Source organism: Rhinatrema bivittatum, chromosome 13 (assembly GCF_901001135.1).
Source record: "Rhinatrema bivittatum chromosome 13, aRhiBiv1.1, whole genome shotgun sequence".
Classification (NCBI taxonomy): domain Eukaryota; kingdom Metazoa; phylum Chordata; class Amphibia; order Gymnophiona; family Rhinatrematidae; genus Rhinatrema; species Rhinatrema bivittatum.
In genome coordinates, this window is record NC_042627.1 from 68,886,785 (window position 1) to 68,901,813 (window position 15,029).

The window sequence follows — 15,029 nt, forward strand, 5'->3', positions numbered from 1 at the left end:
TTTAATGGGCGATAAGGGTGGTTTATCATACCTTAAAATTATCTTATTCATTAAACAATAAAGGGTAGATTTTCAAAGAATCGCGCGTGCTACCCAGCGCGCACACATGGACGCCCAAGGCCTTCACCCGTTCCCTTCCCCCTAATCTAACCTTCCCACCCCTTCCCCTAACCTATCCACCCCCCCCAACCCTATCCTAAATTCCCCCAAATTTTATTTTACCTTCTGCGCCTGCCTCCACTGGATTTACACGTGTAGAGCTTTGAAAATCCTGCCCTAATGGCACAAAAATCTCATTATAAGACTTTTTAAATTTCAGTTTTGAATTTATTTCTAGTCTGGCAATTAGAATCTCATGTTTCATTTATGCCAAATCCTATTTATAAGATGAATATAACAATACTGAGCCAAGTAAAGGTGGTTGTAGGCTGCTTTGATAGAAATTTTGTTATCAATTTATTGTAAACAGATGCTAAATAAGGGTTGTGTTCTGGGCTTGCAGCACAGGCTGCCAGGTAAAAGAACTTTTTTGCATACAGCTGGATTCATCCTTGCTTTGAGTAGGCACCATTTTAGTATAGCATGTTGCCAGGGAATGACCTACTTATCTATAAGAGCAATTTACAATGCAGTGTTTTATTTTGCCTGCAATTGTTAAAGAAAGATTCTGTTCTTAGCAACAAGGACGACAATGAAAAGAGAAAACCATACAAAGCACAGAAGTAACAAAAACGCCCTTGAAGATTTCAATATGATAATTTTTATTAGATACATTTTGAAGGAAAAAGCATTCTTGCTATGCATGAAAACATTTTTTTTTTCTGTTTAGCTTTCACCATTGAGCCAGACATGGAAAACTGGCATATTTTAAAATCCTTCTTGGAAAATAATGATTGCATTACGGTATAGGTTACCGCAGTGCTTGAACCAAACCACTGCTGCTTCAAATGAATTTAATCAGAGAGATCCCTCCTTTGTCTTTTCCAAACCAACATCTACATCCTTCGTGCTTTTCTGGGACGGCAGCCATTATGTGGGATTGGGGTGTTGTCTGTAATGGAGATCACCTCCAACCCTCCCATGGACAACCCCTTGATGGCAGACTGAAAAAAAACAAAACAACAAAAAACAGAAAAGATCACAAAGGTTAAATACATACTACATCCCCCTCCCCCCCCCCCCGAATGATAAAAGAAAAATATGAGATGGTGCCAACATGTAAAAGAGCCTGATGAAATGAATATAGAGAAGACATTTTCTATGCTAAAATATATCTACCATAGCCTAGTTTAAGGGGAAAAAAAAAAAAAAGGTATGCCATTGTACAGTGTTGGAAAGAATTCACAAGTCAGCATGAAGCGTCTCATAAAAGCGGCTCTGAACAATAACTGTACAAGACAGGACAATTGCTGTGTCTTCCCTGCGTGGCTGCTGATTCAGGCGGTGGTTAGAGTAAAACAGCGCTGGTCCTCAAGGACTGCAAACTGGCCTGATTTTCAAAATGAAAAAAAACAAACCAGGACCTAAGGCACGCAAACATATTTGAGGAATATTTATTGTGAAAAGCCTGAAAAGGAGACCTGTTCGTTACTCTCAAGGACTGAATAACTGCGGTGTAGAAGGCAGAAAGATTACAGGATAGCTGTACCACATTAGTCCAATACACAATGCCACATAGAGTCTCCGATGAATTTTAACATGCTGCTGGTATTACCATAAAAAACAGTGAATATTAACTATGGCTGCTTTATCTCATCAACCTCATGCCTCAGGTATGCAAAAGGGTCTCTTGCTTGTTTATTTTGCTCTCAAAACTCAGTCCTTGCATAAATCTGCTTCTAAACTGCGCAGCCATTTTCAAATAGAATCAGGAAATGACTGAAGATCTAGCCTGTTTATTTAGATCTACCTTTCTGATGTACATTTCTATTTCTTGTATTTAGTTATTGCTGGTTATTCATGGTCTTCCAATTTTACATAAAAAAACATTCTTCATGGTGCAAAAGCAATTTTCAAAAGAGACAAACAATATTGTATTGATGGCCCAATATATAACCAATCAACTGTACCTGGGAAAGCAGGAGGACATTTTTTTTTTTATCTGAGTGCTTGAGGTTTTTGCCGTCTACTGAACATCTCAATTTTACTGAGATCTGATGTAGCCTGAGCTCGATGGACTAGGAGTCTCTCAGTCATACGGTTACTAAGAGACTCTGCTTTCATGAACGATAAGAGGACGTAGGACAAGGAGGTTATTTTTCCAAGCTTCAATAAAGGGGCTTTTAGTGTCAGGGCAAAGGAGTCAGCAGACCCCCAAATTGAAAAAGACTTGTAACAGCACAACAGGCAAGTACAAATTGGTCTTTATTTACTGATCTATTCTATGTTTCTCTCCCAACTGGTGCATGACCTTGTCTGGGGCAAGATATAAAACACACCAGTCAAAAAGGTGTGCCCTCAAAAGAACATTCTTTGCTCACATAATGAAAACCCCGCTCCATTCCCCCCCCAAAATACTGGCAGCTCACTAACTTACTTTTGCACTGAGAATAGGTTTGTTCTGAAACAGTCAAAGAAATGAATGCAATTCTTCAAAAGTAGTCAGATAAAGGGGGTAGATTTTTTACATTTTATCTCCCTCTAAAGTGAGCCTGTGGAACTTTCCAGATGTACCTACTCAGTCTGATACTTCACTTTCAATGCATATCCAGCACAACTCTCTGCTTCAACAGCAGGGGGAATGAAGAAAAGTAGATCTATATACAGACAACAACCAACAAGGACTGAATTACATATTCTGGGTAAACAAATAAGCATGGGTGTAGCTTGCTTACTGCGGTGGTTACTACTCCTAAATAATTAAGCTAGATATTTCATTTAGATGCAGCTCCAACACTGCTCTCTACATTAATGGTGGGGGGTGGAAGGGAAATAGAACCAAAAGGTTACTAAGAGCCAAGAATAACAGATAAGTATGAGAGAAAAAAAAAAGTGCGAAAATTGCTGGGCAGACTGGATGGGCCGTTTGGTCTTCTTCTGCCGTCATTTCTATATATGTTTCTCCAGCTGCTCTCGATCTATACCACTGGAAAATTTACTTTATGACATCATTTTAGGAAACCTAAAGGGATCTGCTGGGTTTGGGCCAAACTTGCGATGTCTCCGCGGAAAGGCCAAGCGTGGATGGAAAAAGGAAGGAGATGCGATGCTGCAAACCAGGTAGGTCTGTATTATTGACTGAGAGTGGAGTGAGGCCTGTGGAGCACATTACTTGATGGCCGACAGTTTCCATAAAATGCTTAAAGCTGAATCTTCAACAAAATTGAGACTGACCCTCTGGAAAACCGCTGTAGACAACATCCCCAGTATCCTGCAGAAATTCAGAGGGTAATTGGTATTCTGCACCAGACTTTTTAAGGAAAACTCCCAAACCAGTTTCCCTTTGAAAATCTGGTGGGGGACTTAGTTTTCAAAACAGCACTGGCAATTCTGCTGTACTTTTGAATAAATCTGCATATACTTTTACATTACTTAAATATGCACAAAATCAATTTAAAATGTTTTAATTAAATGTTTTCATTTTAACAATAAAACCTATTTTATTGTTTTCTCTTTGCACTTCAGTTATTTCTCTTTTTCTACAACCTCCTAAATTTCATTTTCTCCTCCCACCTCCCTCATGGTCTCTCCTTCCTATTCACTATGTCCCTCTTCCTCCCTATCTCCACATTGACTCTTCACTCCTCTGTCCCATCTACTTCATGTCTCTCCACTCCATTCTCTTCCTCCCTCTCAACAACTCTTCCCCAACTTCTTCCTTCTCTCCTATCCATTCTTTTCCCTCCTTCTTTCTATTCTCCTCGTTTCCTCTGCCCCCTCCCCCCCACTGTGCCAGCACAGTCCATTTTTTGGGGGAATGATGCATTAAAGTGCACCAGATTTAACACAAAAGTTGCCATTTCCCGTGTGTAAGTTTTCTACTGAAATTTACAAACAAATGAGGCCAGTAGATAACTTTTGTATAAAGGATAAATTACACCTCATTGTTTTAGTGAAAACTTGCTTGCAAAGGGTCTTTCTTTGCGTATTTTAACACTGCAATGCAGCAGCTCATTAACTTTGATTTTGCACAACATTCAGAAGAATAAACGTACGTGTGCAAGTTTAATACGTGCAAAGCCAAAACACTTTGTAAAATCTACTTCACGCATAAAAAAAAAAAAAGAGGAAGTTGTATGGTGAAGTCCAACTTACAAGCATGAGTTGCGATTTTATGTGCGAAGCAGACTTTGTAAAATAAGGTGCACCTTAGGACACTGGCCCCCTGTGATTGCTGTGTGAGCTGAAAGTTCAGTGTGAGCTTAAGTAAGTCTGAGGTCTTACTCTTTACCATCAGAATTCAAGAGTAACAGTACTTGCTGCATTACTCACATGGCAAAGCTATGTGGTTATCGACTGGCAGCCAGTACAAAGGGTGGGGTGGGAGTCGGAACAGGTGGGAGAGAGGAGGTGGTGGCAGAAGTGGAGAAAGAAGTAGTAGTAGTAGTAGGCAGGCTGGTGCAGAATCGTTGGTAGTTGCCATGGCATCATGGGACATGGGGAGCCCTGCCTAGAGACACGCAGGATTCAAAAGATCATGTGAGAGAAAGAGCCAAAATCATCTGCTCACTGGTAACTGTCTAATGAAAACACCACATTCATTTTAATGACTGCCCTATGCCACAGCAGAAAACGAAAGCGTTACATAAATTGCTCTTGCAGAACATCAGCAGCAGACCCGTTTTACAATAGGTGAAAGCTCCATGGGGCCACGAGTGAGGAGGAGCCTTCATCCATCTGCTTTCTCCTTCCAGCACTAAAGGGAAAGAGGATGCTGATGTGCTGGCTAAGGCTAGGACTGACTGCTTGCCAAACACCACAGAAATCTGAGCTGCTGCACAGCAATAACTTCTTAAAGCTGCATAATATTAACCTATAAAAGGTTCAAACAGGGCTCTTCTACAAGAGGTGTTCTGTTCCTTTAAACTTCCACTATTCCCACTGTAAACAATATGATGGCCAGTACGCCGACATGAAATTGTTACTGTACAGCATCGTGTGCACCCTGCATTAATATTATTTCTACAAAGCTGTGCTTTAGACTTTTTATTTTTATATCCCTTTATTGAAAGCTGAAGCAGCATGAAGACTGAACAACAACATTGCTTTGCAGCTCTCCTGTTAATCAAGACTGAAAACAGAATCTATGGGATTCCAAGTGGAATACAAAAAGGTAAAGCGATGCAGATACTGCTAAAAAAGGAAAAAAAAACCCAGTGGTTACCATCTGCTTTATTGTCAACCTGCCATTTCTTGCATAAATACATAATAGAACCGCAGCACCCCAATATTTTGTTCTCTGAATTCAGTTGCTTAGTAACAGACAACATAACAGGCTCATTTCCTGCACTGATTTCTTCAGATATCGTCCAATAGCGCCGCTCCGTAGTGATCATGTGGCCCGATTCTGACCAATAATGGTGATAGGGGGGCAGAGGGAAATTCCCGAGTTTACAACTTGTAAAAGCAGCAAACAGAATGAACCCTGCACACTGCCGTGCCCTCCCAATCTCGTCACTGGATGGAGGCAGCAGATGTCAATTAACTCGGCTCACTTGAGGGCGAGGCTGAAATGGCCCCACTTTATAAAACACTATCTACGTCTGTGAGGTAAGAGTCAACTCTGCGTCTGTCTAATATAAATAGCTGAGAACTACGAGGCCAATATTCAGAAAAGCACTGCTCACCTGTCAAGCATGCTCTGCAGGAGAAGTCTCTCACTGAATATGCTTGAATAAAAAGTTATCCAGCTAATGCTACCTGGATAGCTATAAACCTACCTGGATATATTCTGAATATAACTGGTATCCAGGTAAGATTTACTCAGCTACAATCAGAATACAGCAACCCCTCCCAAACCTCCAAGCCTGACCCCACCCCTTCCAAATACTTTAACACATGGGTAAATGTAGAGCCTCAGTTCCCCCCAAGCCCCTAAAAAAAAGATGGTGGCTTCCCTCCCAAGTCTCCATCTTGCTCTGATGCTGAGTTTTGAGGGACAGCCTAGTCTAGGCAGTGTCTGGGTGGCAGGATACAGCTTCCATTTCCTTACAATTGATCCAGCAGTGCTCACTGGGATATGCAAGCACTTGGATAGTATTTTGTAGTCTTTTCCTAGCTTGTGCATATCTGTAACTATCATTTCCTTAGAATGCTCCTTGGTCTTCATTCTCATAGCTTTCCTTCAGATTCTCAGCATGACCAATAGTACTGGAATTAAGGAGACTTTTATTCAGAAAAGCTGACTTTTTTTTTTTTTTTTTTTAATAAGCCAATAATAATTGTAAGCCAATAATTAGGGCTGAGGAAGCTTCCACAGCACAGGGGTTGAATACTTATGTAAGCAGCTTTTTTCAGTTTTTAATTTTATTTTACAAAAAATGCAGAGAAATAATGAATTGTGACTGACAATTTACTTTAAGAGCATACTGGCTTGCGATAAATGTATTGTCTGGAACAATCTGTGTAAGAATCATTTGTAGTCCACACAAATCTTCTGTTTATAGGAGAGGGGGGTTGAATACTTTTGCAAGCCACTATATATTCTTATCAATATGTAGACTCAGTAGGAAGTTGAAAATCTGCACACTAAGGGGGTAATATATTGTTGCAATTTTTAAAAGACCATTTATGCATCTAAAACCTAACTACAATTCAATAGTATATCATATCAATTTTCAAAAGCCCATCTACGCACTTAAATGCGCGTAACCCCAAAAACCTGCTCCTGCATGCGCCGAGCCTATTTTGCATGGGCCCGGCGACACGAGCAAGTCCCGGGGCTTGAAAAAATGGGCGGGCCCGGGGGCAGGGCGGTCCAGGGCCGTGGCGTGGACATGACCAGAGGCCTCTCCACTGTTGTTGGGCCCGGGAATCGCTAAATAAAAAAATAAAGGTCGTGGGGGGGGGGGGGGGATTTAATTAGGGCTGGGCGGAAGGAAAGTTCCCTCCGAGGTTGCTCTGATTTCGGAGCGGCCTCTGAGGGAACGGGGAAAGCTATCGGGACTCCCCTAAATCGAGCTAGGTAGTTGGCTCTCCAGAGAGGCAGGTAGGTATTCCATGGCTAATTCATCCTGCTATCTACAGAAAACACTGTTTACAGTAAGTAAACCTGCTTTTTCCTTTGATAATCAGGCTGAATTAGCCATTACATGGCGGGAGTCCTAAACTGAGGGTTGCAGCAGACCAATTACAATAAGCAACCCAGACCCCACCGGGGAGAGCAGACTCCTGTGAGAACTGATTACGCAAAACCCGCATGTCCAAAATTACTGTTAGCCTTACAGAGGTTGTCCAGACAGTAATGGGACGTAATGGTGTGAACTGATAAAAAAAAAAAAAAGTTGCAACTTTGCAAATATCCTCGAAGGATACTTCTCTAAGATGAGCAATATCAGAAGCTGTGGCTCTGACTTGAGTATCAGGCCGATACAGTAAAGTCTGCAGGAGAGCGCACAGGCCACAGACCGGAGCGGCAGCTGTCAGCGGGTTTGACAGCAGACGCTCAATTTTGCCGGTGTCGGTTCTTGAGCCTGCTGACAGCCACGGGTTCGGAAACCGGACGCCGGCAAAATTGAGCGTCCGGTTTTCGACCTGCGAGCCGACTTCAAATTTTTTTTTTTTTTACTTTTGGTAATTTTCAGGACCTCTGCCTTAATATCGCCATGATATTAAGTCGGAGGGTGCATAGAAAAGCAGTTTTTACTGCTTTTCTGTGCACTTTCCCAGTGCAAGCAGAAATGAACACCTACCTTTGGGTAGGCGCTAATTTCTGAAAGTAAAATGTGCGGCTTGGCTGCATATTTTGCTTTGTGAATCGCGCGGGAATACCTAATAGGGCCATCAACATGCATTTGCATGTTGCAAGCGCTATTAGGTTCGGGGGGGGGGGGGGGTTGGACGCGCGTTTTCGGCCCCTTACTGAATAAGGGGTAACGCTAGCGTGTCGAAAACGCGCGTCCAATGGAGGGTTAACAGTGCGCTCCGTCAGAGCGCACTGTACTGTATCGGTCCGTATGTGATCTGCAATGCTGCTAAGATGTAGCAGCACTGAATGCATTCCACTATCCAGGTAGATAACGTACATTTGGGTAACTATGATGCCATGTCTGTTATGGTCGTATGTGACGAATAATTGCAAAGCCTGGCAATGCGGTTGAATTCTTCTCTTATACCATGTAAAATCTCTTTTATAATGTAAGAGGGAGAAGGGCAAGAGGGAGTATAATAAGCTGCTTGGCATCTTATGGGGTGACTTAAATGTGCTGCTGTAATTTGTTTTACGGAGATGAGGGCCTTGAAAATGCTGCAGCAACCTGTTGTGCTGAGATGTTTATATTCTCATCTCATTAGCCCTGTGTTGATTTTACTCAGATGTGTTGTATTCATAGTCCCGTTGCCTTGTTTCAAGTTTAATCCTGCCCTACATTTTACTTAGTTTAGTCCTGTGGTTGATAGATACACCCTTACTGAATCTCCTTCACACTAGAACTGTTAAGTCTCCTTCACCTAGGAGGTTTCCTTTCAAACATATTGCATCCCACCTTGGGTGAATTTCTTATTCAAAAAGGTGGGTAATAAATCCAAAAAATAAATTAAAAAAAGCACTTGAGATGGGACCACAGGGAGAGGAGGAGGAGGAGGAGGAGGGAGAGAACCAGGGAAGAGGCTGCAAGGAGAAGAGGACAGGGGGCAAGGCACTCAGGAGGGCATGGGAAGGGATCGTGTGCAGCTCTCAGAAAGGGACAATGGATGAAAGGCAGAAGGGAGGAAGGAGTGCAGGCAGGAGCCTTAAGGGGGGAGTATGAGGACAGAAGGAAAGGCATTAAGGAAGGAGCCCTGGATGAGGGGTCACAGGAGAAAGGCAGGCAGGGAGGAAAGAGCAGGAGGGTGAGCACTCAGGAAGGGTCCCATAGGTAGAGGGAAGCTGAGCAAGAGGGCAGGCCCTTGGGAATGGGCCATGGTAGAGGTGGGGAGTAGCACTCACGAAAGGGGGAAGAGCACAGTTTATACCATCAACCATTCCTTATTTAACATTAAGTTTTATACATTACAAAAGTCTGGGGAGTGCATATTTATTATGTTAATCAGTTTTCCGTATGGCATTTAACTGCATGTACACATTAGAGAGCTGCAAAACCTTTGGAGGTTGAAAAGGGATCCACACTCCCCAAAGGTTTGGGAACCCCTGCTCTACCGGGTGATAGGGAGCGGCTCAGAGTTAGGCAGGAATCGCACTTTTCAGCAGCTTGCACGCTACTTGGCCAGAGCGCCAGTAAAGCTCACTCACCAGCCGACCGGGTCCCAGTCCCTTCACCACGACTCGCACGTGGGACACGCCTTTATCGATAGCTTTCTGGAGAAAATAAAATGCAGGCGACGTTTTATTAAAAAAAAATGTAAGGAACAAGCGCCTTCATGTAGTCTGCAGCTCATGCATGTGTTTTCAGCACATTGCCACCAAGCCGAGCCAATTAACACAAAGCGATCCAGAGCTGCTCGATATTCAATGTCCGCATCCAAATGTAAAAGCTAAAACCAAGCTAAAATAGACACAGCTACAGATTCTGAACAGATTTTTTTCACTCAAAGCATCCAGCAGAACCAGATGGTTGGAACAAGTCTCCCCCAAAATGAAAGCCCATCTCCCAAAATAAGAGGCTGGAAATGTAGATGATTTCTCCTGTACACAGTGTGGTTTGCCATTTCATTCCCTGCAAGGTATTTGGGGTGATGCATGTTTTCATGTTTGTATATTCTTCTGGTATATGTTTTTAAAGTAAATACATCAATTCATCTGCCTCGGCATAGCAAAGATTCTTATTCCAGCATGGCAGCAGCGCCACCTGGTGGAAAGACCACATTTTTCTCTTAATTTTGTTTGGGCTAGAGCCTTGTGCGGCCATGCTAAGTTCCAAAGAAGCTAGGATAGGTTAAGAACCCCTCTGCTTCCTTCAGAACATTCCTACATGCTTTCAGATTGCTGCTTCCTCTTCCCCCTAAGCCGATATAGGTAGCATTACCATATGTGCACAGCAACAAGAGATAAAAGCAAAATTTAGCTCATGCATCAGCCCTGGAGGAAAAGGGAGCAGAAGCTCACAAATACATAAGGTACAAAGGTAAGGGTGAATGGTCAGAAAAGGCAGAAAGGGGACGATGCGGGGGCAGCTCTCCAATGGAATAATCTAACACTGGCATGGAACGCCAACAAGGAGTCAAGAACAAGGCAGATCTCACAGAACCAAGAAGAAAAGGAGAGAAAAAATGGAGAAGGTATGGGGTGATTACATAAACCAGATAAAATGCAGCAAGGAAGATAAAATACCTGCAAGCACAGAAATCGGCGACACTTAAAAAACCCCGGCTATAATGTATTTTACCCAGGATGCAATGTTATGTTATACAGAGGCATAACAGTCTGGAAGGGGAGAATGACAGCTCAGAATTTCTTCTCTAGCTGGCACCATCTTTCCCTCCCCCATCACCCTAAAGAGCCAGCAGCGGCAGTGCCTGGAGCAGTGGGGATACGTGGGAGAGGGCTAGGGGTGGGAGTATGAAAGGAAAAGTTGCTGGGGGTGACGGGAGATGGTGTGAGAGGGAACAGAGGGAGAAGTCAGGTTTGGGTGGCAGCGGCAGTGGCAGTGCAGCTTCTCATCTCCTGTGCCATCTGCTGGAAGACAAAAGTGGCCCTTTGCTCCGGGGCAGGAAGAAACTTGCACCCTGCTCACCGACACCAAAACCCCACTTGTCACCAATAAGCAAACAGGCCCTAGCCTTAGACTAAAAAATAAATAAATAAATAAATAAATGCTCCGTTGGCTACAGCCGGGCAGTTACAGGCTAAAAGTATCCGTTCCAAGAGAGGAGAAGCTAAACTTGGTTTTCTAAAGCAGATCCCCTCTGGTTTACAGCACAGTTGAATTTCCAGAGGTGAACAATCCCACATGGTAACCAAGCTAGTGGCCCCTGCTCGTGTCCGTACTCAAACAAAACGCAAGTCTTACAGCAGCTGCGGAGATGGCAGCAGTCTGGGCTGCGATGCCCGTGCTCTTCTTGATGTTCTTGAAGCCTTCTGTGCCGCAGGATGTTCGTGCCAGGGGCTGGTTCTCGTGACTGGTGATCTGGACATGCGTGCTAAGGAGAGAAGATCGGAAAGTCGTAACTCCAGCCGGCGGCAGCTCAGAGCAGGCACAAGTACAGGCAAGAGACGACTCTCTCTCTATTGATCTGCGCTGTGCAGGATTTCACTCGTTTCCATTGCAGTTCTTCGTTAGTTTCTAGGGGGGGGGCAATTCTGAAACTGGCCGCTGCGCTGCAAATTCTGCAGATGCTTTTTATCAACGGACTTCGTACCAAATTTCAAAAGGAAAGAGAAGGTGCATACTTTTTCCTTTGAAACATGGACATCTTCACTCGCAGGTAGAACTTTTATGGAAATTAATGCACATGGAACTGACAATACAATCTCTATGCCTGTCCAGATCATGTCCCTAGGAAAACCTCCCCCATGCCTGCTGGGGAACACTGCACATTATTTTAGGTGGATTGCAGGACTGCAATTTTCAGACAGCCAATTTACATGGGGTAAATTGCTATTTACCTCGAAAAAGGATTTGAACATTGCACATTCCCTTCTGCTAGTCTAGTTCCAGGAGGTAAGGTATTGGCTGGCAGGAGACCCTGGGAAAGGAAGAGACCAGAAGGCTGCTTGCTATGTGATCCATAGGGGACCGAGCCTGAGGTGAACCATTGCCAGTTGTGAAGGTACCGTAGTGGCTCATGTTCTTAATCTCATTCACACAACCAAAGCAACAAACACATCACTGGCCAACAGAGAAAAGTCTAAGAAAGGCTGGAAGATCCAAAGGTACAAAAAAAAACCCCCCGTATGGGTTGACTAACAGGGTCTAGCTCAGAAAGGCCAGAAATGGAGAAATGTATTTATTTATTATTATTTATTTATAGATTTTTCTATACCGGCATTCGAGATTAGGAACCCCATCATGCCGGTTTACAAATAACGAGAGGGTGTGCACAAAAAACAGAACATAAACAAGTGCAAAGAAATAAAATATAAAATATAAAATATAAAAAATAAAATATTTGATTTATCTTCCACCTTTCAGGCACTTCAAAGCAGCTTAGTCATGCCTGTTAACTTCCTTTCCTTGAGTCCTGCTAGACCAGTCAGACAAGTGGGTTTGCTCCTCCTCTCCAGCTGACAAGAGACAGAGGACACACCTTTGTCACTGGGACATCATCATTTGTCTGCTGCCGTAACTCCAGACGGCATCAGCCGTTTCAAATGTACTTTAGTAAATAGGACATCACAGCAAGTAAGCATTGCAAGGTTCATCTAGTCCACACATTCGTTTACTTACTAATGTTCATGCCTAAAAGAAACGAAAGATCAGTGTAATCATGCAACCTCTCTTTTTCCCATTCTTCTAAACTTTATTTTAAAGTTCCGTATAGCCACAGTACAATATCTTCCATTTGCTAATGACCAAGAAGGTTAAGTATCTCGGCAGACCTCCAGGCAGTCATGAACTGCCAAGAAATGCCCTGCCTGATGGTTGCTGTTACTCAAATTAAATGAAATGGAACAAAAACCCTTTTAGAGAACACAGCACGGTTGTATAAATTCTCATCACATGTACCAAGATGTATGACAAACCAAACATGTTTACAGTAATAGCAAAAAAAAAACAAAACAACACACCATTACTGAAAGTACACAGCAGAAACAGAAATTAGATTGGGAAAGGTTTTCTCCGTAGGTGGCTTCCAGGATGACATACTGTCTGCCTCACAGTTCAATTAAAATTATGGCTTACCGACAACCAGCGCACACTGTGACGCAGCTCCTGCCCTGTGCGTCTGCACAGTGTAAGGACAGGTCATGGGGAAATAAGTCCCAACTACAAGCTACAAGTGAAAACTGATTTAATTCACACAGAGATTGGTCACCAAACTCAAATTTAATATGCTGATCAGAATGTCTACTCGGAGTGACTGAGCTGACACTGCTGGCACTTATGTGGCTGCCCACAATGTATACAAGGCGATAAAGGTCACGCCACTGTGATCTCAATTCCAGATACCTTTTACACCAGGCTTTGGATGTTCAAAGCAGTTAGTTTAGTTTAGTTTATTGATGTTTATATACCGATGTATCAGACGAACCATCACACCGGTTCACAAAGCTTACAATATATTCAGAAAAATACAATAATTCATAAAATAGTAACAGCTAAAAACTACGCAGAATAAAAATAAATTAGCTGTTAATAAAATGAACAAAAAACAATGAAACGTCATAAAACAGAAATCAAATTAAAAACATAATAAAAGCAATAAAAGCATTAAGACGAAATTAGTAATAAGACAGTAGTAAAATCAAATAAAAATATAAATACTGGTAGCTTATTAAGAGAGTCAAGAGATGTGTGTGAACTTGCTGTTTTTCTACTCATTTGTAGCATCTCAGATTCTTATTGGCATTCTGTTCTGTATTTTCATATTCTATAAAAGCACATTTAAATAACCAGGTCTTTAGTTCGGATTTAAATTGCTTTTTTTCTGTGGCCATTCTCAGTGATGTTGGTAAAGAGTTCCAGAGTTTTGTCCCAGTAATAGATAAAGCACGTTCCCTTACATGGCTTAGTTAAATTGACCCATCCTCAACACAGGAGCACTTTGTTTCTAAAAGACCAGTGCATCTCAATTTCACATTAAATGATAAGGAAGATCAACCTATGTCCGGGAGGGTATACAAGACACGAAATGCTCAGTAGAATCTATGTGGGTAGAAATCGCATGGCTGTTGGGTAAGAGTATAGTGACAGGAGTATGCTATTGTCCACCTGGCCAAAATGAGCAGACAGATGATGAAATGCTAAGAGAGAGCAGGGAAGCCAACCAAATTTGGCAGTGCAGTAATATTGGTAGATCTGCATACAATGGAGGCCATGCATGCAAATCTTCCTCATGCATATTCGTTGTAAATATCCTGAAAACCTGGCCTGTCTGTGGCACGCGAGGACTGGAGTTCACCATCACTGAACTAGAGGAACCACAAAATCTACGAGATATTTTCAATGCCGTTATTCATTTGGAATCTTCTTTGTCTCAAGTTTTTCCTCAGCTGTACCAATACTCGTCTGGGGCTTCTGCACAATTTCTGGACTTAGAAGAGAGAACTGAAACTTCAGAGTACCATACATCAGTGCAGTCTTGTGCTACTGCAGCAATTAAGGCTAGCTTGGCTTTACCATCTAAACAGGAACTCTTTGAAAAGCGGATGAGCTCTCCGAATCCCCACCCGCTGAATCTGGCCAGGGACTGTTCAAGAGATATATGTTGCCGAGAGTTTGCAATTTTCTCCTTCTAAACCAGAGCTTTCCAAACTTTTCATGTTGGTGACACACTTTTTAGACAAACATAATTTCACGACACGGTAATTCAGTCTACTAGTAAACCAGAGGTTAAAGGTTAAACGAACGAAACATATTTCGACAATTTATGTATGTTTCCTTAAATCTATACTAATAAACGAAGCTTGACCGACGTGCCGCAAATGCGCAGTAGAGACCAGCTCTACCGCGCATGTGCGGGCGAGCACGTCGGTCTGAGCCAGCGTCAGAAAAAAAGAAAAAACAATGGCGGTGTCCAGTGGCAGCAGCAGCGGCGGCGGCGTCCGGTGGTAGCGGCGGCGGGTGGCAGCGGCATGGCGGCATCCAGCGGCGGAGGCGTTGGGTGGTGGCGGCGTCCGGTGGTAGCGGTGGCGGCGGGAGGCAGCGGCGGCATTGGGTGGCGGCGGCGGCGTCCGGTGGTAGCGGCGGCGGGTGGCAGCGGCATGGCGGCGTCCAGCGGCGGCGGCGTCGGTGGTGTGGCGGGTGGAGAGCGGCGGCGGCGGCAGCGAGGAG

At 43.3% G+C, this 15,029-nt stretch overlaps 1 protein-coding gene across 2 annotated transcripts in view; it reads right to left on the bottom strand.

Moving 5' to 3' along the window:
• Positions 1–737: 737 nt before the first annotated feature.
• MRPS11 (mitochondrial ribosomal protein S11) overlaps positions 738–15,029 on the bottom strand; it is a 27,703-nt gene continuing 13,411 nt past the window's right edge. For both annotated transcript variants that reach the window (XM_029574300.1, XM_029574299.1), the window contains exons 4-6: positions 11,106–11,235; positions 9,389–9,454; positions 738–1,103 (exon numbers count right to left, since the gene is read on the bottom strand). In XM_029574300.1, coding sequence (XP_029430160.1) covers positions 996–1,103; positions 9,389–9,454; positions 11,106–11,235 — 304 coding nt within the window. In that variant the 3' untranslated portion in view covers positions 738–995. The remainder of the gene's footprint in view (positions 1,104–9,388; positions 9,455–11,105; positions 11,236–15,029) is intronic.